Raw genomic sequence first — 26,713 nt, forward strand, 5'->3', positions numbered from 1 at the left:
TGGAAGCAGTTTCACACGCGCAAGGAGAAAGAAGACTTCGACAATGACTAGGGCGAGGACGAACTATGTAAGAATATAATTAACCCATTGTTTGACCTTAAAATCACTACTGACATTTTTCTGTAAAATAGAACATGATGTATAAAGAGTTTGAAGCACAAAGCCAGCAAGCCTCGTCTTCCATTTCTGATGAAGGAAGCAGTCAATAAAAAGATGATCGTGAGAAACGTGTTGGGTGAATGTCTTGGCCATGAACAAGGATTGGGTTGTACATTGAAGGGAAAATGGACCTTCAGTAGTTAATCTCAGGCTCGAGCATAGTCTCAATCGTCGGCATACACCCGACCAGTCCGCTCAATCTAATGATAATAACATGTTCGGAAAGACGATAGCTAACTTGATGAGACAATACAAAGCAAACATCAAGCTTTTGTCTTAGCACCTTCCTCCTAAATCTCGCCCACCACCTCAAACAATGAGATCATATGAAGGGGCTGAATGGTTGGAGATGTATGCAACTGCACATTCACAAGCACCGCCACTGCCTCCATATATGTTCGAAGATTATGCTGACGCGCCTACATAAGCTCCATCACCAGTATTGCCTCAGTATATGTCTGGAGATATGTGGCAATCTCGTCCCCAACCACCTTATTAATCTACATTCGGATATGGGGGTCGTCATCAGCACCTCCGCCACGATCTCCACCGGTCCCTATAATTGAGTTTGCAGATGATAATGATGCTACACGCTTAGGATATATTAGAGTTGTCTAATTAATGTTTATATTTTAATATTGTTAAGAAAATTATTAATTTTCGATTCTATGACCTATTTTGTTATCAATTGAGGCAATTATGCATTTAAAGTTTTATTATATATTTAATTTTCAATTAAATAATCTTTTTTAATTTTTTTTTATTTATATTGCAGTGAAATTTGTGGACTATTTGCGACAAATAGTTTAAATGATTTGCCGCAAATAAGGATCAATAACCACAAAATCACAATTTTTTTGCGGCGAAATTCTGTACACTTGCGGCGATTGCTCCACTGCAAATAACTTGAATTATATATATAGTAGAGAAACAAAACAAAAGGTGCACATAGTAGAGAAACAATGGAGATAACAATAAGAGATTTCAATAATATATATATATATATAAGTTTACATGAGTACTATTTTCCCTTTAATTATTTTCTTCACAGAAAGAAAACATCCAACACACAAAACTAACCTGAAAACTCATCAAGACCTCTCCAAAACTAGTTGTAGTTGATGTTGGGCTTTATATGTCCGGGCTTTATACGTCTGGGCTTTATATATCTGCGCTTTATAGTTGTAGTTGATGTTGCTCCAAAACAAGACTGACTGAGTCCACTTGTTCCAAAACAAAACTGAGTAGGTTCACTTCTACTTGCTCCTCCAAACAAACTAATAGAAGAAGAAGAAGAAGAGCCAAAAATATTGCTCTTGTTCTCATTATTCACTTCACTTTTCTCATTCACAACTACACTAATATCTTTCTCTTTCTCTTTCTCATCTACGGTTGAGTTATTAGTTGTAGTTGATGTTGCTAAAGAAGAAGAGCTTGTGTTCTCATTATTCACTTTACTTTTCTCATTCACAACTACACTAATATCGTCTTTCTCTTTCTCTTTCTCTTTCTCTTTCTCTTTCTCATCCACGGTTGAGTTATTTGTTGTAGTTGATGTTGCTGAAGAAGAAGAGCTCTTGTTCTCATTATTCACTTCACTTTTCTCATTCACATCTACACTAATATCTTTCTCTTTCTCTTTCTCATCCACGGTTGAGTTATTAGTTGTAGTTGATGTTGCTGAAGAAGAAGAGCACTTGTTCTCATTATTCACTTCACTTTTCTCATTCCCAACTACACTAATATCTTTCTCTTTCTCGTTCACGGTTGAGAATGAGACATTTGTAGTAGTAGTAGTTGTTGCTGTTGTTGTCTGATCTGAATTATCTGTCAAAGTTTGAGACTTTTTCTCAAACTCTACCACAAGAGGGCACTTGTTGAATTCAGGGTCATTCTTGATCAAGTAAAGAAACACAGCTACATTGTCGTCATTTTCTATTGTCATTCCTTTATTGTTTGACCCAATTTTTGGATCGAAAGTCATTTTGAATGAATTCAAAGTTGGGTCTAATCGAAGCTCTTTACATATTTTGTCGATCAAGCTAGTGTATGTGATAGTAGTAACACCTTCTTCTACCATGATTATCTTAACTTGGTAATCAACATAGCTGGACTTGTTTTCAGCACCATCCCATCTTCCATTGTACACAATATAAATAAGTGTCTTATCCATTTCTGCATTTAAAACAATAGATGCCTGAACTTTGAGTGCCAATATAAAAACTGATATTTTTGTAATAATTATATATAAAATGGTATTTTTTAAAAAGTTAAAAATTTTGTATAGAAAAAAAATTATATTATTGTTTTAAAATTTGGGACCCTTTTGACTTGGGATTGCTAAGAAAATGTAGTATTTATACACTAAAGTGAAAAAAAATAGACATTTTATAATGTTAATATGCAAAAAAAAAAAAATTGAAAATATGTTTGCAAAGTGGTTTTCTGGTACTGTGTAAGTATCCACAAAATATCAAGTGAGTATTATGTGTGTCAAAAAAATTTATTTTTGCAAAGTAACACTACCAAATAAATCTATTTTGCACAACACCTCAGTATTATAATAATATATATTTTTTAAACGTACATGCAAATACAATGTGGATATACTATAGTTTGCTACTGATGATAAAATTAGGCTTGTGACATAATTAAAGAGGCTAGTTTTAGATGATTGAAATGATCACAAAAGATTAATAAATATTATTTAGTGTAATTTGTCATGTTAATTTGACATCATATTTTTTTTAATTAATTAAGAAATGAGTTATAATGGTGTTGTTTAGAATAATGGTGGTACAAAATATTATTTAGAATAAAGAAATGAGTTATAATGGTGTTGTTTGGTAATAATTAAAAAAATAGTTATTTATTTAATTAATTAAAAATTTGACAATTAAATATAAAATAGTGTTTAGTGACTCTATTTTTATTTATTTTTTTAAATTATAAACAAAATTTATTAAATTTTGAAAATATAAAATTTTCACTTTCAAATTTTTTTTAAACTGTTTTCGACTTTAAGTTTCTTTTTTTTTTCTTCTCTTCTTCAAATTATATTGTTAAAAAAAATAAAAATAAAAATTATCAAACGCATTTATTATTTTTTGTTTTTAAAAACAAAAAACAAATATAATTATCAAACATATTTTTATTTTTTAAAATTAAGGAAACAAAAATAAAAATAATATTTTTATTTTTATGTTTATGTTTAAAAAATTCAAAAACAAAAATTTTACCAAACACAACCAATATAATTAATAACGAAGGAAAAATAAGAAAGATAAAGTAGGTTATAAAGAAGACAAACATATTTTATCACATAAAGGAATTTTGATCAACTCTAAAATAGAAAATATATGAAACACAAGTCTTTGACTATATGAAGAAAAATAGGAAAATCCAAGCCATGTAATAATATTAGATTTTGAAAGTGAGATGTGTGAATGTATATTGTGTTAGATCTCTAATAAAAATAAAATCACATTAGTAAGATTATGACAATCAACAATTATATAGGAAAAACATTTGACAAATTTTGAGTTCATGAGTGTACCTATTTTCCATGTGTTTGTAACTAGTGAAAGTCAAAATCAACATTACACAAAAAGACAGTATCAAATTAATATATTCTCAAACAAAATCAGATTAGTTAGATTATGACAATTATATTATAAAAAAATGACTAAATTTGAGTTCATCATCAGAATAAGATATCAAAATGATATTATCTACAACAGAAAGTCAAAATCAATATTACATTAATATAGAAAGTATATCAAAGTTGTATAATTCTACAATAAAATCAGATTAGTAAGATAATTATAGCAATTGATAAGTAATTAAAAAAGTTCCTTTGAGAATAGGATATGCACTTACCCAAGTACTGCTCAATAAGCTTCACTCTTTGTGATCTGAAAGAGAGATTTTTACAATTCAGGCAACTGGTTTTGGGGTTTTAATGGAAGCAAAAGCTTCTGGTGAAGAAATGAATGGAGAACAGAATTATTAGTGAAGTATTTATTAAATTTTTTTTTTTTTTTTTTTTTTTTTTTTTTTTTTTTGCAGCTGAGTTGATAAAGTAGATGTTACTTTTCACATATTTACTTCTTTTTATTTTTTATTTTTTAGAAAGCATTTTCTCATTTACTTTTTGAATAAGATACTTAACTAAGAAGGAAAGAAAAATAAAAATGGTAGACATCTATTGAGGAGACAATTTAGAAAAATTATAAAGGGGTTGTGGTACCCTATCAAAATGTTGTTTCACATTTAGATTTATTATTTCATTTTTTTTTTTAAAATCTTACTTTTAGCAACCAAAAAAAAAAGCAAAAGTACATTAACATAGAGTTAAAGTTTATTTTAATAATGATGTCCACCACTTTCAATACATGTTGTAAATTGTCTAAATTTAGCATTTAATAATTATTGAAAAAATATATATTTTTTCTTCATGCATTTTGTTGTCCAAATTATGGTAATATGGTGATGTACGCCCTGGTTTTTCCACGGGCTGATTAGCAGGTCCAGCCTCGGACTAATCATGGTTAGTCCGTAAATTTCCCCAGGTCGGAGCTTCTGTTTTCGAGGTCGTACCCCCTTAGCTCGAGGGATCCTCAAGGACTCGCCAAGGCTGCCCAAGACTGGGGGAAGGAGTCTGAAGGCCGAAGGTCGGGTCAGGGGAGCAGCTCGTGGTACGAGCTTCTCATGGATCTCTGACCCTTTGTAAAGTCAACACACGCAAGATAAACGTGCCTATATCTGACATCACGTGTCCGATATCTCCCTGACTTCTCGGACACGCAGCAGGAGCGTGCGTATTCAGACACCCACGGCTGGGTTGGGCCGTGCGGCCCATTATCTCCTTACCTATCGATTTGACCATACTTATGTGTTAGGTTTAGGAATTAATCATGAATGTCACAGAGTTTATATGACAAATAAGAAGGTCACGGGATGACCTCCTTACCAACTTCCAGGTGCTTCTCCTATAAATATGGAGACCCTGGGAGTTGATAAGGGTTGGAAAAAATAGTCTCTGGAGAGATATATACTTTGTAACCAAATACCCAGAATATATCAATAATATTGACTAGTGGAGTAGAAGGAGTTTAACCTTTGAACCACTTAAAAACGTGTCTTGAGTCACCAAGTTCATCCTCTAAGATTTCATATCTGTGACGGTTCTACTTTCAGCACTAATCCATTTCTCTTCTTCTCTAATTTACCTGTTGGCGAAGAACCGCGTCAACAGTTTGGTGCTTTCATTGAGAACAAGTTCAATTAGTGCTGCCACAAACATCCAACTATGGTGACCACTCGATCCAGGCATGGCAACGAAACAGAGCAGCAGGAAGGGCAGGAGGCCCACCATATTGCCATCCCTGATGAACAAATTCCTGAAGTCCAACAGAGGCCAGGAAAGCAGCCGGCGGGCCAAGACGACACTGGTAGCTCAGCGCCCCGGCCACCTAATCCGAACCCGTGTTATTATACGGCGGTGGAGATGGAGAATGCTCAACTGAGGAGCCAGTTAGCAGCAGCCGGTCGGCAAATCCAGGATATTCTGGCCCGACTACCCCCTCTCATAATGTAACAACCTCCTTTCTTAACATACATATATAGTGTAAAAACAAATTTTAACCTAAATACGACAATACTGAAATTCTGAATTTACAAAAACTTCATTAAACAATACATAAATAATGTTTATAACCTCAAACCACACAATACTCACAACCAAATAAAAACTTTATCTTACATACAAATCTTAATACTTTTATAAATCATTTTCGTGGCGTTACTACACCTTAACGTAGAAATGAAAATGTATCCAACTGATAAATTGAAAAGCTTTATGTAAATTACAAAGTTCATGAAATACTTTTAAAGCTTTAAGTAAATGATAAAGTTCACAAAATACTTTTAATGAAATATAATAAAACCAAGTTTCTTGTTTATTTATAAAATAGCATAGCAGAACTCCACTCCCTTCAGGTCAGCCCCATATGTACAGTCATGTTGGCTCCACGTATACTCATCAACAATTTATATTTGGGGTCTCTTACCTACAATACAAAACATTATCTGATGAGCTAAGGCTCAGTAAGTAGAATAACTACCTCATATGCATTAAAATAAACATGCAACATGCTATGTATTTTCTTTCTTTCACTTTCCTTTCTTTTGGGCCCTAGAGGATGCTGCTGCCGGCATTACATAGGGAATCACATTCCCACCTGAACATAAACATGATAATAGGGAATTTCCCGCATAAACATTCATCATATAGGGACGTACATCTCCCTCCTTACATTTTTGGGACTTAGGTCTCCCAAGCAGCACCTCTACTTTAACGTTTCCAATAACTTGTCTGTGAACATTAAGCGTGCTTATGCATAATATAACATTCTTGAAAATAACTTATGCATAAGAACAATATGACAGATTAACATATAAAGCATATAAATGCACATAAGACACATAAAATACTTGTATTGTAGATGAGGATTCTACTTACCTTGCGTCTTGATAAAACAATCGAAATTGTTAGCTTCCTGATAAAAACACAAACTATTAAATTATATAAAATCTACATTATGAAATGTTAGCTTAATATTGTTATTATCCCATTTTTCCTGTTTTAGTGCTTATTTATGTCCAGGCGTATGGTCATACTATAGTTGTCCATGACAAGGTCCTGATCTAAAAGTCGTGGTCATGGTCATACTGAAAAGTCCAGGTCATAATACTTGTCCATAATAATAGGGAATAAGGTCATAAGAGTCCATAATAATAGTCCAAAGTATGACCATAGCCTATATAAGTTTACTATTATGAGGATACATAAAAAAATAGTTCATATTTCAATTTTGGCATTTGTAAAATATGACGACATGGTAAAATAATCCATATATAAATTTTAGCATTTTAATGGCATAGTAAAGTAATCTATATAAATTTTGGCATTATAATGGCATGGTAACATAATCCATATATAAATTTGGCATTATAGTAAAATAATCTATATATAAATTTTTGGTATTATAACGGCATAGTAAAATAATCTACATATAACTTTTGGCATTATAACGTCATAGTAAAATAATCTATATATAAATTTTGGCATTATAACGGCATAGTAAATTAATCTATATATAAATTTTTTTGCATTATAACGGCATAGTAAAATAATCTATATATAAATTTTGGCATTATAACGACATAGTAAATTAATCTATATATAAATTTTTGCATTATAACGGCATAGTAAAATAATCTATACATATATAATAACTAAATAACTGAAAAGAAAGGCTCGGGAAGAGCTTACCTAAAAGGCTAGCGTTATGGACAGAACTTCGCCTAGATCTCCGAGGTTTAGAACTTTAGAAGGATGTTAAGAATATTTTTGGGTAGAGTAAGAGAAAGGAAATGAGGTTTTTGTGATTTCAAGATGAGTTTTGGAAGGGCTATTTATAGGAAAAACTTGGGATACTATTCTAATAAAATATTAAAAATAATAAGCATAGTGGAATAATAACATATTCAAAATATCAAGCATAGTAATTTGCTTAAGTCATCAATGTGTCACTACTGCATCAACATGTGGAACCCATGGGGTGGACCCCGCTGTGGGACCCATGTGGACCCTACTGTGGGACCCTTGCGGACCCCACTGTGGGACCCACTATGAATAGTACCGGGTGAATAGTAAAAAATGAAAATTTCTCAATCTTCTTATATTACTTAGTCTAGCATTTTTGACTCACAAACTTTTCTGAAAAAGTTTCTCTAACACCCATAAATTAATTATTCCCACCTATTGGTTACTTCAACAACTTAGAATTGTTAAAATCTCATAATAGAAAACAACTACACCCCCAACGGTCATGAACACTATTCACCAACGGTCATAAACGGCTAGTTTTTGTCCTATAAATACTTGTTCCTTCAACCATTTATTTGCACAACTTCTTCATCTCTTAACCTTCTATAAAAATTCATCATCAAAACATGAATTTCTCTTTATTTTTCATAACTTTAGTGATTGTTTGCTTGTATTTAGCATCATTCTATGGGTATTATACTAATGAAATGCCCATGAATGTTATAGTTGCATATTCATTAGTTATTCTTCCACTTTACTTAATAGCTCTAACATTCGGTTAGCATTGTAATGCACTCAAAAATGAATAAAAAATATCTTCTCTTATCTTTCATAATTGTTATAATTTGTAAAAAGAAAATGGGAGTTACACATAACCAACGTTAACGTTGGAGAGAGGCAAGGTGAGGCTCCTAAGTCTCACCGGGGTAATCGGCCCAGGCATAGCCGTTTGGATAGACTTCCTGCAGCCAACTCCACCCCTTCATCGCACCATCAAGAGGCAAACTTCAGGGAAATGCCTGGAACCGGACAACAGCAATACAACCGTTCGGTCAGGACGTCAACTCCTAGTTCTCAACCTTCCTCGAGAACGCCCAGGAGAGCTCGAGGAAATTCCCGAAGGAGATCCGGGGAGGGCCAGCGACGTCAGCCCGTCCCAGAAGACCGTCCTGCGCCTCGTCCAGCTCGCCCAGAGCGGGACCAGCAAGCTGGCAGGGCCGAAAGGCCCCCACCAAATTTGATCCGTCCAGACGGAACTAGGATCGCCTCCCCAGTCAAGCATCCTCCTTCTCCAATCAGATATCCGTCTCCTCAGCCCGTCCGAGACATCCCAGCTTACGGGAGTAGTAGGAGAAACCCACCATCAGCGGGACCTTCCCAGCGTAGCAGGGCGCTTGAAGAAAGCTCAGGTCCTCACCACCAAAGACGCACTCCAAGCCTGTCCAGCAGGAGTCATTGGACCGGCAGCCGCCGGAGTGATCTCTTCGGAGGAGACCTGCGTCAGCGACTGAGTTCAGCACAAAGTCACCAGACCACCCAGGGAGGCGACCTTCGAGATCGCCTCAACTCTCACAGAGAGGATCGAGCTAGAGATGGTAGCCCGGCCCGCTCGGCGGGAGCCCGATCCGAAGTACGTAACGGAGGGAATGTCCCAAATAACCTATCTCAAGATAGGAGGGGCAACAACCCACCTAATATGTACAACGGGTCCGGAGCTGTTGAACAGCCCCGAAATAACCTAGGATCTCAGGACCAAACCCTCGAGCGCCTAACTCAGATGGAGGAACTGATGAGGAAGCTCCTATCAGAAAAAGAAAAAGACGAATATGATTCGGGTGACGAAATGGAACTCTTCGCCCCCAACATAGCAGCGACGGCATACCCATCTGGCTTCCGTATGCCTCACTTGTCAAAGTTCAATGGGGACGGAGACCTGTCGGACCATTTAGGGATGTTCAACACCCTAATGATGGCCCATAACATTGGCCCGGAGCTGCGTTGCTTGATCTTTCCTTCCACACTGACCGGACCTGCCAGGCAGTGGTTCAAGCAGAGTAAAAGGCAGTCAATCAGCTCCTGGAAGACCTTCTCAGCTGACTTCAAAAGGGCGTTCCGCGCCTCCCAGGCCGCCCGAGTCCAAGCAGATTCCCTAGCTAACGTGAGACAGCAGCTCGGCGAGACACTGAAAGCCTACTTGAGCAGATTCGCGAATGTCACTGCTCGAGCCAGAGACGCTGACGATAGCTCTAAGCTCATGGCCATGAGAACCGGAATCCTGGTTAGGGGAGACCTGTGGAAAGATATACAAAGGATAGGAGTTAGCTCGGTTAACGAATTCCTTAACAGGGCCCAAGAGTGGATAAACTTAGAAGAAGCTGAAGCTTCAGCCGCGGGGACCAGCCAGGTTCCCGAGAAGACCGCTGGAACGGGGACAGAGATCGTGGTGGCGATTCCCGAGGTCGCGCAGAACAACCAGCCCGGTGGCGGCAAAAGAAAGGGAAATGGTGAAAACAGCCAGCACGGTCAAAAGAAGAATAAGTCTGTGGATAAATTCAAGCCCGTGTTCACAACATATACCGAGCTCACCCAGTCCAGGGAAAGTATCTTCCTGGCCAACGCTGCTCGGGTCCCCTGGAAGAGGCCGGAGCCATTGAAACACCACAAGGGAAAGAGAGACACGTCAAAATTCTGTCGTTTCCATAACGACGTCGGCCACAATACCGACGATTGCAGGCATCTCAAAGATGAGATAGAGACTCTCATCCGAGCAGGCCCCTTGGCGCAGCATTCACGAAACAGAGTCCCAGCGAGTCGACCCGCTCCAGAAGTCCCAGCCAGTCAGCCCGGGCCTCGGGTAGATCAGGACGTCCCTCCTCCCATGGTCGAGGGAGAGATATCCACCATCTCTGGAGGACCGCACATGGCTGGCACGAGCAGAGGCGCACAGAAGAGGTATGTGAACGAATTAAAGGCCCACAACGGAGCGGAGTTCGCCCCGGAGCAGCGTCATTCAAAACAGCAGCGGTTAGAGAAGCAACCGATTACTTTTACAGAGGAAGACGCAGGCCATGTCCAATTCCCCCATAATGATCCCTTGGTCGTAGCAGTCCAGCTCGCCAACCGGAAAGTGAGGAGAGTGTTGGTGGACAACGGAAGCTCGGTGAACCTCCTATTCCGATCCACCTTAGAAAAGATGGGTCTAACCGTCGCCGAGCTAAAGGCGACCTCCATGATGCTATATGGTTTTTCGGAAGAAGGATCGGCAGCGATAGGGACGATCGAGCTGGTAATCACCCTAGGAGAAGAGTCTCGGACAGTCTCCAAGCTACTTGAGTTCGTGGTCATTGACTACTCCGCTGCCTACAACGTCATTTTGGGCCGACCTACGCTCATAGCTTTCGAGGCCATCACTTCCATTCGACACCTCGCCATGAAGTTCCCTACTTCAACAGGAATCTGCACCATCAAGGGCGATCAGCTCGCTGCCAGGGAATGCTACAGCATTTCCATGAAGGGAAAGTCTAAACCCGGACAGCTGGCAATGGCCATTCAGGGCGAGGAGGAATCTCAGGTACCCTTGGCGGCTCCTGAGATTGAAAAACCTCAGAATCCCGAAGAGGAAAAGATCGCCTTGAGTGAGGACATTGACCCCCGAGTAGGCGAGGACAGATCCGAGCTCCAGGCTATTGAGGAGCTCGAGGAGGTGAACATTGATAAACAAAATCCGTCATGGACGGTTAAGCTTGGGAAGAACCTCTGCGACAAGAGAAAGGCGGAGCTGATTACGTTTTTGAAGAATAGCTTGGACGTATTCGCATGGTCCCACGAGGACATGGTGGGGATCAGCCCGAGTGTCATCATGCACACGCTCCATCTGGATAAAAGCGTTCCTGCCAAGTCTAAAAAACAAAGGCGTTTAGGAACAACCCGAGTCGAAGCCCTAGAAGAAGAAGTGGCCCGGCTCAAAAAGTGTGGCTTTATCCGCGAAGCCAAATTTCCAATTTGGGTCGCCAACCCCGTGCTAGTTCCAAAGCCCAACGGGAAATGGCGGACCTGTATTGACTTCTCCGACCTGAATAAAGCCTGCCCCAAGGATTGCTTTCCATTGCCAAGGATCGATCAGCTGGTGGATGCTACGGCGGGGCACGAGCTCATGTCCTTCATGGACGCGTACTCAGGCTACAATCAGATCGCGATGAATCCGGCAGACCAGGAGCATACCAGCTTCATGACCCCAACGAATGTCTATTGCTATAAGGTCATGTCGTTTGGCCTGAAGAATGACGGAACTACCTACCAGAGGCTAGTAAACAGAATGTTCGCGGACCAGATCGGAAAGAACATGGAAGTGTATGTTGATGACATGCTCGTCAAGTCAAAGACTGCCGACAACCATGTTTCCTTCCTGGAAGAATGTTTTAAAATACTACGGGAATACGGCATGAGGCTTAATCCTCATAAATGCACGTTCAGTGTCGCATCGGGGAAATTCCTGGGGTTTATAGTCAATACCCGAGGAATCGAGGCGAACCCCGACAAAGTCAGGTCACTGCTCGAGCTTCCTTCCCCCAGGTCACGGAAAGATGTCCAAGGCCTCACGGGAAGAGTGGCAGCACTCAACCGGTTCATTTCCAAGTCAACCGACAAGTGTTTGCCCTTTTACAACCTACTCCGGGGAAACAAGAAGTTTGAGTGGACAGTAGAGTGCGAAAGCGCATTCCTCGATCTGAAGGCGCATCTGGCTGAACCGCTCGTGCTGTCCAAGCCCAGGGCAGGAGAGCCTCTTTTCCTCTACATGGCCGTCACGGAGGATGCAGCTAGCGCCGTGCTAGTATGAGAAGATGACCAAGTTCAAAAGCCAGTCTACTACATTAGCAAGAGACTCCTCGGAGCAGAATCACGGTACCCACTGATGGAAAAATTGGCGTTTTGCCTAATCACAGCCTCGCGAAAGCTCAGACCGTATTTCCAGTCCCACTCGGTACACGTCATGACCGATCAGCCTCTAAGGCAGGTTTTGCAAAAGCCTGAGGCATCGGGATGTTTGTTAAAGTGGGCGGTCGAACTCAGTCAGTTCGAGATTTTCTATACTCCACGAACTGCCATAAAAATTCAGGCATTGGCTGACTTCGTGGCGGAGTGCACGGGATTCCAGGAGGATCCATCAGAAGGCCTACTTCAAGTCACCTCGCCGCATTCGTCGTGGAAGATCTTCGTTGATGGTTCATATAACGAGAACGGCTCCAGGGCTGGAATCATTCTAATATCCCCCGAGGGACATAGATTCCACTCGGCGCTAAGGTTCGGGTTGAAGGCGTCTAACAATGAGGCAGAGTACGAAGCTTTGTTAGCTGGGATGAGGGTAGCTAAGGAGTTAAAGGCGAGCTCCGTCCAGTGCTTCAGTGACTCCCAGCTCGTGGTAAACCAGGTTCTGGGCGAATATCAGGCGCGGGGACCCAAGATGGCCGCCTATTTGGCAAAGGTAAAATCTGAGCTGTCTGCATTCGAGCGAGAATCGATCAAGCAGATATCTCGAGAACAGAACGCCAACGCAGATGCTCTCGCCAAACTCGCCACCTCGGGAGAGACAGAAACCCTGGGGTTGGTGCCAATAGAATTCTTGAAAGAACCAAGTATAGAAGGAGATCAGGCAAAGGTCGAGATGATTGATGCTAGGCCGACCTGGATGACTCCCGTCATTGAGTATCTCACCGAGGGCAAGTTGCCCGAGGGACGTAACGATGCGCGGCGAATCTTGTATCAAGCTCCGAGGTATACGCTGGTCGATGGTGCGTTGTACCGACGTGGACATTCCCTGCTTCTCCTCCGGTGCGTTCATCCAGGTGAGGCACAGGCCATCCTGCAGGAAATTCATGAAGGATTCTGCGGAGACCATGCTGGGGGGCAAAGCCTGGCCTTAAAGGTTCTCAGGCAAGGTTATTACTGGCCAACTCTGTCCAAAGACTCGATTTCATATGTGAAAAGGTGCGACAAGTGCCAGTGATTCGCTGTGGTTGCCCGAGCTCCTCCAGTCGAACTGAAAATGATCTCGGCCCCTTGGCCATTCGTCGTTTGGGGGATAGATTTAGTAGGCGCCCTGCCTACTGGAAAGGGCGGGGTCTGTTACGCCGTGGTAGCCATAGACTACTTCACTAAGTGGGCCGAGGCAGAGCCGTTGGCATCAATAACATCGAAGAAGGTACTCGACTTTGTGGTTAAAAGCATCATCTGTCGGTTCGGCCTGCCGAAGAAAATTGTCTCTGACAACGGCACTCAGTTCGACAGCGACCTGTTCACCGAGTTTTGTGAAAGGCACGGAATTGTGAAAAGCTTCTCCTCTGTGGCCTATCCTCAAGCAAACGGCCAGGTCGAGGCTGTCAACAAGACTCTAAAGGCGAGCCTCAAGAAGAGGCTAGATGAGGCAAAGGGGGTATGGCCAGAACAGCTCCCCTAGGTCCTTTGGGCATACCGGACCTCGCATCGGACTCCTACGGGACACACTCCTTTCTCCCTAACCTTTGGGAGTGAAGCAGTCCTCCCCGTGGAAGTTAAGGTTCTGTCGCATAAAGTCCAGTCCTACGACCAAGATAGGAACCACGAACTCCTAGGCCATTCCCTAGACCTTATCGATGAAAGGCGAGAGGATTCGCAGCTCCAGCTCGCCCATTACCAACAAAAGATCACTCGCTACTTCAACACTAAAGTCAAAAAACGTACCTTTAGCGTTGGCAATTTGGTCCTAAGGAGAGTTTTCCTAGCCGGGAAAGATCCCAAAGATGGAGTCTTAGGACCGAGCTGGGAAGGACCATACCAGGTCATTGAAGTCATCAAGGAAGGAACTTATAAGTTAGCTCGACTTGATGGAGCGGCAGTCCCACGGACTTGGAACGCCATCCACTTAAAGAAATATTATCAATGACCCACTTGTAAGGCCTGGAGGGCCACTTTTTATGTATTAATAAAAATCAAGTTTTTCTTTTTATTTGCAAGTGTAATCTTAAAGTAACCACGAAAGACCTTTTCCCAGTTACTTGGGGGGCATATGGTACCTGGATATAACCAGGTCTCCTTAACGACTTAGATGTTGATTCTTATCTATGTATAAGGGTTAACGCGAACTAAGTCATATCCTGGTTTTAACCGGGTCATAAAACTTAGAAGTTAACTTAAATTTATTGATCGTGGTTCTTCTTAAAGAAGCTCGAGATATGGATAAAAGTTGACACGAACTAAGTTTTCAAAATAAGCTCCTGGTTTTAACCGGTTCATAAAACTTAGAAGTTAACTTAAATTTATTGATCGTGGTTCTTCTTAAAGAAGCTCGAGATATGGATAAAAGTTGACACGAACTAAGTTTTCAAAATAAGCTCCTGGTTTTAACCGGGTCATAAAACTTAGAAGTTAACTTAAATTTATTGATCGTGGTTCTTCTTAAAGAAGCTCGAGATATGGATAAAAGTTGACGCGAACTAAGTTTTCAAAATAAGCTCCTGGTTTTAACCGGGTCATAAAACTTAGAAGTTAACTTAAATTTATGGATCGTGGTTCTTCTTAAAGGGCTCAGGATATAAATAACGGTTAACACGAACTAAGTTTATCAAAAAAAAAAAAAGTGTATTGTAGCCAAAAGCATGAAGAAATATATAAGTTAAAATTGCAAGGCAAATTGTCTCGAGGTAAAAATACCTCGTGCTAAGGATTACACAAAATACTTCAAAATAAAAAAGAGAAGAAAAAGCGCCCTAAGCCCCGTCAGTCGGCCCCTTGGAGGTCGCGGTCTCACCCTGCTCCGCCGCACCAGAGGCTTCCCCAGTCTCCGAGGGCGGCACCTCTTTGTCAAAGCGGGCTTGGAACTTCACCAACAAGCGCGCCCAGAGACTCGACGGCATGAAAGAGAAGTCAGCCTCCGGGTTGTGGGCCCAGCAACGATAGAACAGTTCCTGCATGGACTGTTCCGAGGTGTTCCGTTTGGCTTCAAGAGCGGCCTGTGCCTCGGTCTTCACTGCCTCGAGGTCTGTTCGCGAGGTGGCAAGGGATGCCTCAAGCTCTTGGACCTTCGAGCGGGTCCTCTCTAACTCGGCCTTCGAGGTCGCCAGCGCATCTTTCACCGCCTGAGCCTCCTAAAGGGCGGTCTGGTGCTCAGCCCTCATCTCCTTGAGCTGAGCTCTGGTCCTGGTGATTCCTCGGTGTACGGCAGCGATGCCCTGCGAGAAATGGAAGATAAATTGGCTAAGTGGAAAAATAAGGCGGTGTGTGAGAATTAAAGCTTTAAAAGAATGGGGCAGCTTACCGTTAGGGTCATGTCCATCGATGACTCTATTACGTGGACCGGGCTCAGTGTCTCAATAGCCCGGAGCTCCTTCTCTTTGAACTTGTAGAAATGGTTGACGGCGTAGCTCGCCGACTCATACACCGTCCCCCGGAAGGCTTCTGGGATCTTCTCTAGATCCTGGGGGTCGACCGTGATGCGTACGCCAGGGGCCACTACAGCCGGAGTCCCGACCTCCATTCCCACGTCCTGGGTGGCTGATGGAGATCGCTGGGGCGGCGGGGGCATGTGTCCTGCTCCGGCAGCAGGAAGAATTGCCCCCCCCCCGACCTGGGATGATGGGGTTTTTTCCTTCTCCTTTGCCGGAGATTTGGTGGAGCCCTCAGCTGTGCTCTTGGACCCTCAGAGCCTTTTCAATCTTGGCCCTGCTGGGGGATTCCCCCTGAAGTCTATGCCCCGCAGGCTATCCTCGGGCTGAGACATCTCTTCTGCCAAAAACAAAAAACATGGTTATTACAAGTTAGCAATCAGGCAGAAATAAAAGCAAAAGGTTAAAGGCAAAAAGTATGCGAATACTAAGGGAGCCCTACCCCCCGAGCTGAAATAACCTAAGACGATTATTTCCCGAACAGGCGCAAGTTCTGGGTCCGATTCTGACTCGGGGCTAGACTCTTCTACATACTGCCTAAGCCCCGGAGCATAGATACCCCTCTGGAGTGATGGCCATGTGCGTAAGTTGGTCCCATACTCCTAAAAAATGATCGACCTAAAAGCTAGGGTGTTATCTACTACTACGGTACCCCTAGGCCGGCTCTCTTGGTGATCCAGCACGAGCCGGTCAACACAATGGAGCAGGAGTGTGTTCAGGTCCGGGTCCCTTCGGTGACGATGGACGATCTGCCTAGGATTGAACCTAACCAGCCGGGGGTCCGCAGTGGCCCTATCTACATTCTTAAGCAAGAAAGGGTTACCTTGGCCGGAAGGACCCGCGGCTGCTCCGGATTGGATCCTCTCCTCGTCCATCCCCTGGGCAACCTCCAAGGTCCTCTTCCTATTCCTCACAAGCGGAACTTCAGCCGCCTCGTCCTCCTCGTCTTCCTCTGCCGCGACCTCCTCAACGATGATAGGTCTGTTGTCGCGGGCTAGGGGCGGCCCCCGGGGCCTCTTCAGGTTCAGAGTCTGGTTTGGGAAAATCAGTTTGCAGAACACCATCGTCTCGTCCGTCACGAGCACGCGATAGTCCTTTTCACTGGGGGGGCAAGCCCGCCAGTGTTTCATATTGACCCCCGAGGGTCACAGATTTTTCGGTCCTCGCGTAGATGGCTGCAAGATTGGCTGGAATCAGAGTGGAATACGAGAGGAGCTAAAATAAAATAACAAGGCGAGCTAAGATCAGGGTTCACTTACGAGGACGGTTGAAGTAATGGTGCTCGTAGTTCCGGAACCCAGTTGACATGAAGAACTGGTCATTGAAGTCATTTGGATGGCTTGGCAGCTCGATGACCGCCGCCGTATTAGGAAAACGGGTTAAATAGTAGAACCCATCGCCTCGCCCTTGCTGGTCCGGGCTGGCTTTTAGGCAAAAGAAGTATAAAATATCCGTAGGAGTGGGGACCTCCCACTCCTGCTTCTTGAATAAGTACCTCAACCCTGCCAGCAGACGGTAGGAGTTGGGGGGGGGGGGGGGGGCTGAAATGGGGCCAACCCCACATAATTCAGGAAATCAGCGAAGTACTGATCCAGGGGAAGGAAGGCCCCTGCCTTGAAGTGTTCACCGCTCCAGGCCGCGAACGATTCGTCGAGCGGCGTGCAGCTCCGCTCGCCCTCCGCAGTAGGTCAGGCAATGACGGAGGCTTTCCCCAGTGGAATGTTGTGGGTGAGGAAGAGTTTGTTGATCTTCGCCTGGTCGATTATCTTTGAGACGATTCTCTCCGCCTCAAAGAATGCGTCGGGGACCACCTCGACCTGTTTCTCCACGGCCGGCCCAAAGTGGGGGATCAGCGAGTTGGACATCACCGCCTTTCCTTTATCCTGCTTGGAGGCCGAGCTTCCAACGTTCTTCTGAGGGAGGTTCTTTTTTGGAGCCATCTGGTCGCCTAGTGAACACAAGAAAACATTTTAGAAAAGGCGACCCAAGCAGGAGGAAGAATAATTATTATTTGCACGAGCTGAGGTAAGCCCAACTCGCGGAAGGTGGAACCACGCGGTTCAGTGAACACGCGCGTATACTCCCAACAGATCCCAGATTACTCGGAATTCGCGTGTTAGGGGGTTCAGAGTAAAATTTGCCTTGGGAGGAAAGTTTCAGTAGGCAGAAATTGCAAAACCGCCCATGAGGCGTGTTCCCTAAGCTACCCGGTTTTACACCCAACATTTCCCAAAACTCCTACCCAGAAATTGTTCCAGAAAAAGCATCCCGAAACCCATGCTCTAAGGCGATTTCCTACAACAAGTATGCCCTAACCTAAAAAGGGCTGTCACCCTCCATATCCACGCAACCCAGAAAACCCTTGCATGCGGCTACAGTAAATTTTTTTACCTAAGCTACAGTAGCATGTTTTCAAAGTGAACAGGGTCAGGAAACTTACAGTGTATGCTGGAAGGTAGACGAGAGTGCTGCGTTGGTAGGAGCTTCGTCGGTGAAATAGCTTCCAAAGCTTCAGAGAAACTCGTGCGCCTAAGCTTCTTGAACAATGAAAATGGCAGCAACTGAGTCGAGGGTTTCGTTCTTCTGAAAGTTAGAGAGGGAAGAAGGAAAGAGATTTGAGAAATTTTGAATGAAGGGGTGGCCCGTGCGTAGGGTGGCCACCCCTTTTTTATATACGTGAAGGATCACGTGTAGACGGCTCTTGGATGACCCTAGTGAGGGATCCGAGGCCTTCCACTCGAAATACGAAACGACGGCTGGGCTTAGACTAGGCCATTAAATGCGGTTCTCGTAAAACGTACCGTCGCCACCCACGACGTTCCACGTATCAGACGCCTGCACAAAAAGTGGAATGTGAAGGGTTGTGGGGAAGTCTAAAAGCCCCTACTGTGGTCTTCTATATATGACGTCATATACCACGAGCAGGAGCTTGGGGGGCAGATGTACGCCCTGGTTTTCCCACGGGCTGATTAGCAGGTCGAGCCTCGGACTAATCATGGTTAGTCCGTAAATTTCCCCAGGCCGGAGCTCCTGTTTTCGAGGTCGTACCCCCTTAGCTCGAGGGATCCTCAAGGACTTGCCAAGGCTGCCCAAGACTGGGGGAAGGAGTCTGAAGGCCGAAGGTCGGGTCAGGGGAGCAGCTCGTGGTACGAGCTTCTCATGGATCTCTGACCCTTTGTAAAGTCAACACACGCAAGATAAACGTGCCTATATCTGACATCACGTGTCCGATATCTCCTTGACTTCTCGGACACGCAGCAGGAACGTGCGTATTCAGACACCCACGACTGGGTTGGGCCGTGCGGCCCATTATCTCCTTACCTATCGATTTGACCATACTTATGTGTCAGGGTTAGGAATTAATCATGAATGTCACAGAGTTGATATGACAAATAAGAAGGTCACGGGAAGACCTCCTTACCAACTTCCAGGTGCTTCTCCTATAAATATGGAGACCCTGGGAGTTGATAAGGGTTGGAAAAAATAGTCTCTGGAGAGATATATACTTTGTAACCAAATACCCAGAATATATCAATAATATTGACTAGTGGAGTAGAAGGATTTTAACCTTTGAACCACTTAAAAACGTGTCTTGAGTCACCAAGTTCATCCTCTAAGATTTCATATCTGTGACGGTTCTACTTTCAGCACTAATCACTTTCTCTTCTTCTCTAATTTACCTGTTGGCGAAGAATCGCGTCAACAGGTGAATAAAAAGGATGAAACTTATAATCATTAATAAATTATAATAATTAGTGACAGTAATAGTAAATAAGAAAGGTAAATTTTATTGTTGTTTTAGCTGTAACTCATGATATAGTTTGTACTGACTCTTTGCTTGTGTCAAATTTGGCACACTTCTTAGACCATTTCTAATGTAAGATATAAATTTTGTGCAAAATTTAGCACAAAAAATGAGTTTATGCTATATTTAGCCCAATATTTATAATTATGCTTCAATGCACAAGATCTAAATTAACACAAAAAAATTAATAATTAATTTAATATTTATTTAAAACATACAAAAATTAGTTTTTTTATCCAAATTATGTACTCTAAGAAATTTGTTATTAAATAAATAAAAAAAGCATATATGGTTGGTCATTAATTGTCAATTACTAAAATATTGTAATTAGTGACAATATAGGTTGTGTTTGGTAAAATTTTTGTTTTTGAATTTTTTAAACACAAAAATAGAAATATAATTTTATTTTTGTTTATTTATTTTTTAAAAATAAAAATATGTTTGGTAATTATTTTTTTTATTTTTAAAATAAAAAAAGAATAAATGCGTTCGATAACTTTTATTTTTATTTTTTGTTTAACAATATGAAGTGTTGATTTGAATAAGAGAAGAAAAAAAAAGTAAAAGTCGAAAATGGTTTAAAAAAATTTTGAAAGTGAAAAAATTCTATTTTCAAAATTTAATAAATTTTAATTAAAATTTAAAAAAATAATAAATAAAAATAGAGTTACCCTACATATTTTATATTTAATTGTCAAATTTTTAATTAATTAAATAAAAAAACTATTTTTTTACTAGTTACCAAACAACACCATAGTAAATAAAAAAGTAACATTTATTGATGTGATAAATTTGACTCATGTTATATTTTGTGTCAAATTTGTCACAACTTTTAGCATCTCCCAAATTTGACACACTTTTTGGAACACTATTAGAGTCATATTTTTTGTAAGATGTGCTAAATATAGCATTGTACCACATTTTTTTTGTACTTCATTAAAGATGCTCTTAGAACACTATTAGATAGGGGTGCACACGGGTCGGATTTTCGGGTTTCGGGTTCGGGTTTTGCGGGTTTCGGGTTAAGAAAAATGGTACCGAAACCGATCCGAAATTTTCGAGTTTTTTCGGGTTCAGGTTCACTCGGGTTCGGGTTCACTCAGGTTCGGGTTCGGGTTTAATTTCGGGTTTTCTGGGCCATTTGTGATTTTGGGCCGAAAATCCCAGATTTGCAAAAATGCCATTTTTTTACACTTTTTTTCAAAAATACCATTTTTTTCAAATATACCATTTGTTTTTTTTCTTCAGATTTTAGGTTTGATTTTGGGTTGGGCTGAGCCTATTGGGTTTTGGGCCGAAAAGCTAAAATTTGCAAAAATACCATTTTTTTACACTTTTTTTCAAAAATACCATTTTTTTCGAAAATACCATTTTTTTTTTTCGGATTTCGGGTTTGAACCCGAACCCGAGGCTAACAAATTTTCAAACCCGAACCCGACCCGACTTTTTTCGGGTTCGGGTCGGATTTCACTCGATTTTGACGGGTTTTCCCAAAAAACGGGTTTTCGGGCTGTGGGTTTTTCGGGTCAAATGTTCACCCCTACTATTAGAGTGATGTATTTTTAACATTTGTTAAAATATATCAATGCACTTTGAATCCTCTAAGCTATTAAAATATTCTCCAAAAAAACTTATTAAAACATAATACATTTAATATATAAATATATATATATATAAAAAGTGTTTCTAATATAATTTTCTTGATTTAATGGATTTTGTTATTTTTCCATTAAAGTTAAATGTTACAATTAACACCATTAAAATAATTAATTAATTATGCAGTACAAAATATATAAATTAAATTCTTCATTTTATTGTTTATATTATATATATTTATATAATTTCTTATTAGATTTAAAATATCTTATGATAAATAATTAAAAAATAATTAACTCAAAATATTACGTTTTTAATTTTATATTTATTTAATTGAAATTTGTAGAAACTTTTTCAAAATAATACAAAGTATTTAATTTAAAATTAACATATATTCTACGTGATATGAATTATCATATCAAAAGTTAAGCAAATAAATTTTTTAAATAAATAAAAGTGAATTGTAACAAAACATGTGACTTAGAACACTCTCAAAGGGTGTTCTACTCTATCCTTTAAAATACTCCATCAAAACACACATTTTTCTATTTTACCTCTAAGTTTTACATTATACTATACATCAGTTTTTCTATATCATTTAAATATTATATCTTTAAATATATTTTATCACTTAAAGTAAAATAAAATAATTGAAAAAGAAAAAAAAGAAATAATAAATATATACTAAATAGAGAGAGAAAGCTTATAAAAAAAATATTAAAATATTATATAAAGGATATGTAAATATTATATATATGTAGATATGGATTAACTGGAGTTTGTGCATAGCTATTATAAATATATGTATAAAGGAGCTGATGGAAGATGTTTTTATGAGTTTTAGCTAAATATTATAGAGAAAGTGTATTACAAAATATATCACCAAATCATGCATTTTTATAATTTACCTAAAATTTTTACATTATATCATACATCTGCTTTTCTATTTTTTGTCTACATCATTTATATATTATATTTTTAAAAATATTTTATTCATTTTAAGAAATAAAAAAATTAAATATAATAGTATCACACTCATATATATACAAAAGTTTATAAAAAAATAATACAATATTTATAGCTTGATGAATAATGTTTTACTACATATAGAGAAATACTATTCATTTAGGTAAAAAAATATAACTTTACATCACCCATTGGAATACTACTTAACCATTTTTTCTCTATATTATAAAGAATAACACATTTTAGCTCATCCATTGGGAGTGCTCTTACCTTAATATATCTCTTCTATATAGAAAGTACGTATATAATAGAAATTATTGATTTTAAGGATTTGTTTTGTTAACTTAAACAAAATATTCTAAATATTTAACAGAGTATATCTTTAAAATTAATTAAAATAGATATTTATGAATTATATTAATATAAATTCAAAGATTATAATATAAATTTAAATTCAAATGTTATAAAATATCATTGTTATAATAATATATAATACAAGACTAGAGATTTAATAATTATATTAATATAAATTTAAATATTATTATGATAATAATATATAATTATAATTTTTACTAATTATATTAATATGAATTCAAATATTATAAAATAGTATTATGATAATAATATTTAATACAATGCTATATATTTAATACTTATATTAATATAAATTTAAATATTATAAAATATCACTATAATAATATATAATACATAATCTTAATTTTTATTAAAAAAAATTATCATTTATGTTTAAAAATGTTATCATATTATATATATATATATTTAAAAAACCATAAACAATATTTTGGTTTAATATGTTTATGTCATTCTTTTATATATAATATTATTTATTTGTTTGAAATTTATATGACGATGATATAAATTTAATAAAAATAATTAATAAATTTTATAAATAAAACTAAGAAAATGTGCATTACACATTCAATTGATTTCAAATCAACATAATATTCTACATCAACTGCAAGATATCACATATTAAGGTCAATATCTTCTATGATTGAATCAATGGGAAAAAAAAATTATTTCATACCATCTTTTTGATGAAGACATTTCTTTCGATGGAAATGAATTTCAATCTAGAGAAATCGATGATGAGTTGGATGTTGAAATTCCAGAAGAAGATATTACATCTTCAAGATCACTTAATAGCGAGCAACAACAAGTGTATAATGTAGTGTTGGAAAAAAAATTATCAAACAAAAATGTTGCATTCTTTGTAGATGGCCCAGGTGGGACAGGGAAAACATTCCTATATAGGGCACTTCTGGCAACAGTACGATCAAGAAACTTGTTAGCACTGGCAACTGCTTCATCAGGTGTGGTTGGATCTATACTTCCAGGAGGTCGAACAACTCACTCACGCTTTAAGCTTCTACTTGATACTGACGAAAAAAATACATGTTGTGTGAGCAAACAAAGTGCAATTGCAAACCTACTTCGTGCAACAAAATTAATAATATGGGATGAGGCTCCAATGACAAGAAAACAACACATAGAGACATTAGACAAAATGCTACGAGACATCAAAGATTCTGACATAGCTACTGAAATTGTCGTTGGACATCATATGGGATAAAGAGTCTTCATTCCAAGGATATCATTCTTACCAAATGTGGATGATAATAGTGGTTTTCCGTTTAAGTGAACTCAATTTCCTATAAGATTAAGTTTTGCAATGACCATAATAAGTCACAAGGCCAAACATTGAATTATGTTGGGATTTATTTACTACAACTAGTATTTTCTTATGGTCAATTATACGTGGCTTTATCAATGGTAAATACAACATCTACAATAAGGATTTTAATTCGACCAGTGACCACTGATAAACTTGACAAAAACTACACCAAAATTATTGTGTACGTAGAATTATTATCATTATCATATTTAAATTAATGTCTACGTAAGTTGTTGGGTTTTATGCCCTTAATAAAATCATATTTCTTATGTAACACGTTATTATTATCAATAAAAGAAGTAGAAATCATTTTGTTTATTCAATTGCATTGTTCGCTTGTTTTATTACATGTTTATTCAATTAATACAAACATTCATAAAATCCTGAGCATATGGATAGTTACAATTATAGTGACTAGGTCATAGTGGATTATAGTTGTAATTATATGTTCAAAAGAACGAGTCCTAGATTAGATCAGTGCATTGGATTTTCACTGATTAGGAAATCTACGATATGATCTACTTACACATTAGGAGTGTGATGTCTTGTCCAAGGCATTGACCAAGTAGATTTGATCGGATGTATTTGGTTACATCGGACTAGGACCGATATTGATTATTGATTGATAAATAAGTATCGTTGTTATCAAATCTAATCAATGTCACAACATTGACCATAGGTTAAGTCGATCTTAATTCTGAGTGATAATATTCTGCTAATTATATTATTTAAATCTTTTGACTTGTTCGTTACCAGCTTACCCTATAGTCTAGCCCATACTTACATCTTTGAGATTTAGTAATGTAATTGAGTGAGAGTATTATTCATAGATATGAAATCTATAACTTCTGTATGAGAAGTGAAAAGATGATTTCCTTAATTACTTTGTTCAAAAGGTTAAATGATTGAGATCTCATTTCTATGATTAAGTTCACGGAAATATCATTTATAAGGAACTTAGTGGGAGTTAAGGATAAAATACTGATGAGGGGTAAAACGGTAATTTTCACCCAGCTTGTTAGTAAGTCATCGATAGAGGATTGACTAATTGTAATGATTATAGCAATGGATAATGTATTTATGGTTTGGAAAATACGTTCTATGAATTCAAGAGTTCAATTCCAAGTCTATAGTGGAGTCACGAGGAATTAATAAGGTAGTGAAATTATTCGTAAATAAATTCACGATAACTTATTGGAGCTTGATTTCATGGATCCATGGTCCCCGCATCGCCTTTGAGTAAATCATCTAGAATGTCTCAATTAATTGATTTAGTTATCAATTATGATTTTTTAAAGTTGACTAGGTCAATTTTGGAAAATTTATAGAGATATGAGATTTAGAGAATAAAAGAGAATCTTTGAGTAAATTTATTAATATTGATAAATTTGTGTCAATATAAATAAATTAAATTAAATCAAGTTTCAAATTATAATTAGTTAATTTGAATAATGATTTAATTAATTAATTAAAATAAATAAATAAATAAAAGGTTTTGAATTTAGACACAATTGGGATTTAAATTCAAAATAAAAATATTGGGCCCAAGTCCATTTATAGGAGCCTAAGGCTTTTATCTTTTTGTTTATTATTTTAATTAATTCAAAATTTAAATTTAAATATATCCCATTAAGTTGTCTATATAAGGAATATGATATTTATGGTTTTCATAAGTCAGTCTCAGTTGATTCATTGGGTAAGTGAAAACCTAGACACTCTAATCCTTTCTTAGCCACAATCTTTTCTTCTTTTTCTAGATCTCTATATCATGTGTTGAGAACCAGCCCACACTAGTTCTAGGTTGATCAAAGGCTTGGTGAGGAAGACTGTGTTGCTGATCAAGTTCAATCTCTTGATAATACTCTGCTACAGAAAGGAATCAAGGGTTAGAGAGATTGAAGGAAGGAGTTGTTCCAGTTCCGCTACGTATTCGTAAGTTTCTACATTATTGTGTTTATGTTAATTTACGAATCTAATGTTCATATATGTGTCATGTTATTCTATGTTTCTATTATGTATTTGGAAAAATAATAGGAAGCATGCATCTAGATTTAAATTCCAAAATCCTACATAAGTAACATTCACTAATTTTATTAATCTATTTTCAATCCATTATTCTATTATTTCATAAATTAATAATTCAAATACATTATATTTATGCATGTAATATTCTTCTATCTTCATTGGAAAAAAATGCCAACAATATGTATCTCGATCAACTAGATCACCCAAATACAAAACCTTGGAAAATCAAGATGATTGTGGCAGACAAATCTCCAAAGCAAACAAGTCGAAACTTAGCAGTCAAATACCAAAATCTAATATTAATCGACCAACAGGTATCATATTTGTTAGAATATATATTACTTTGAAAATTATTAATACTCTCCTAAATGAATGTAGCATACCTTTATTTATCTTTTTCAACTCATATAATACAATGTTAATCATTATTTCTTTAAATTTTGGTGCAGGGGAATCGAGTCCAATCAGTAATTTTTGGAACGGATATTGACTCAAGGAGGACACTTTAAAATTGTTTCACCTTTACTCCCTATGTATTTTATTATCTTGTTGCTTTTTATGTTTATTTTACTTTTTTTTTGTGGTTTATTTTGCTCTATTTTTGTGTATATTAGTGCTTTTTTTTCTTCATAATGCATGCAATGTGTTTGATGTGA

The 26,713-nt window shown here is 38.4% G+C and overlaps 1 protein-coding gene and 1 long non-coding RNA gene across 2 annotated transcripts; both read right to left on the reverse strand.

The window, feature by feature from the left end:
* Positions 1 to 1,115: 1,115 nt before the first annotated feature.
* On the reverse strand, positions 1,116 to 4,137 carry LOC133828802 (uncharacterized). Its single transcript, XM_062258901.1, has 2 exons — positions 4,039 to 4,137; positions 1,116 to 2,334 (listed from the first exon to the last, which is right to left on the reverse strand). Exon 2 carries the CDS (start codon positions 2,330 to 2,332, stop codon positions 1,268 to 1,270), a length of 1,065 nt encoding a protein of 354 aa, XP_062114885.1. The 5' UTR covers positions 2,333 to 2,334; positions 4,039 to 4,137; the 3' UTR covers positions 1,116 to 1,267.
* Positions 4,138 to 6,034: 1,897 nt separating this feature from the next.
* Positions 6,035 to 7,670, reverse strand: LOC133828803 (uncharacterized). Its single transcript, XR_009891324.1, has 2 exons — positions 7,496 to 7,670; positions 6,035 to 6,719 (listed from the first exon to the last, which is right to left on the reverse strand). It is a non-coding gene; the product is annotated as an uncharacterized LOC133828803 (long non-coding RNA).
* Positions 7,671 to 26,713: the final 19,043 nt, after the last annotated feature.

The sequence above is a fragment of the Humulus lupulus genome, chromosome 4 (assembly GCF_963169125.1).
Source record: "Humulus lupulus chromosome 4, drHumLupu1.1, whole genome shotgun sequence".
NCBI classification, from domain to species: domain Eukaryota; kingdom Viridiplantae; phylum Streptophyta; class Magnoliopsida; order Rosales; family Cannabaceae; genus Humulus; species Humulus lupulus.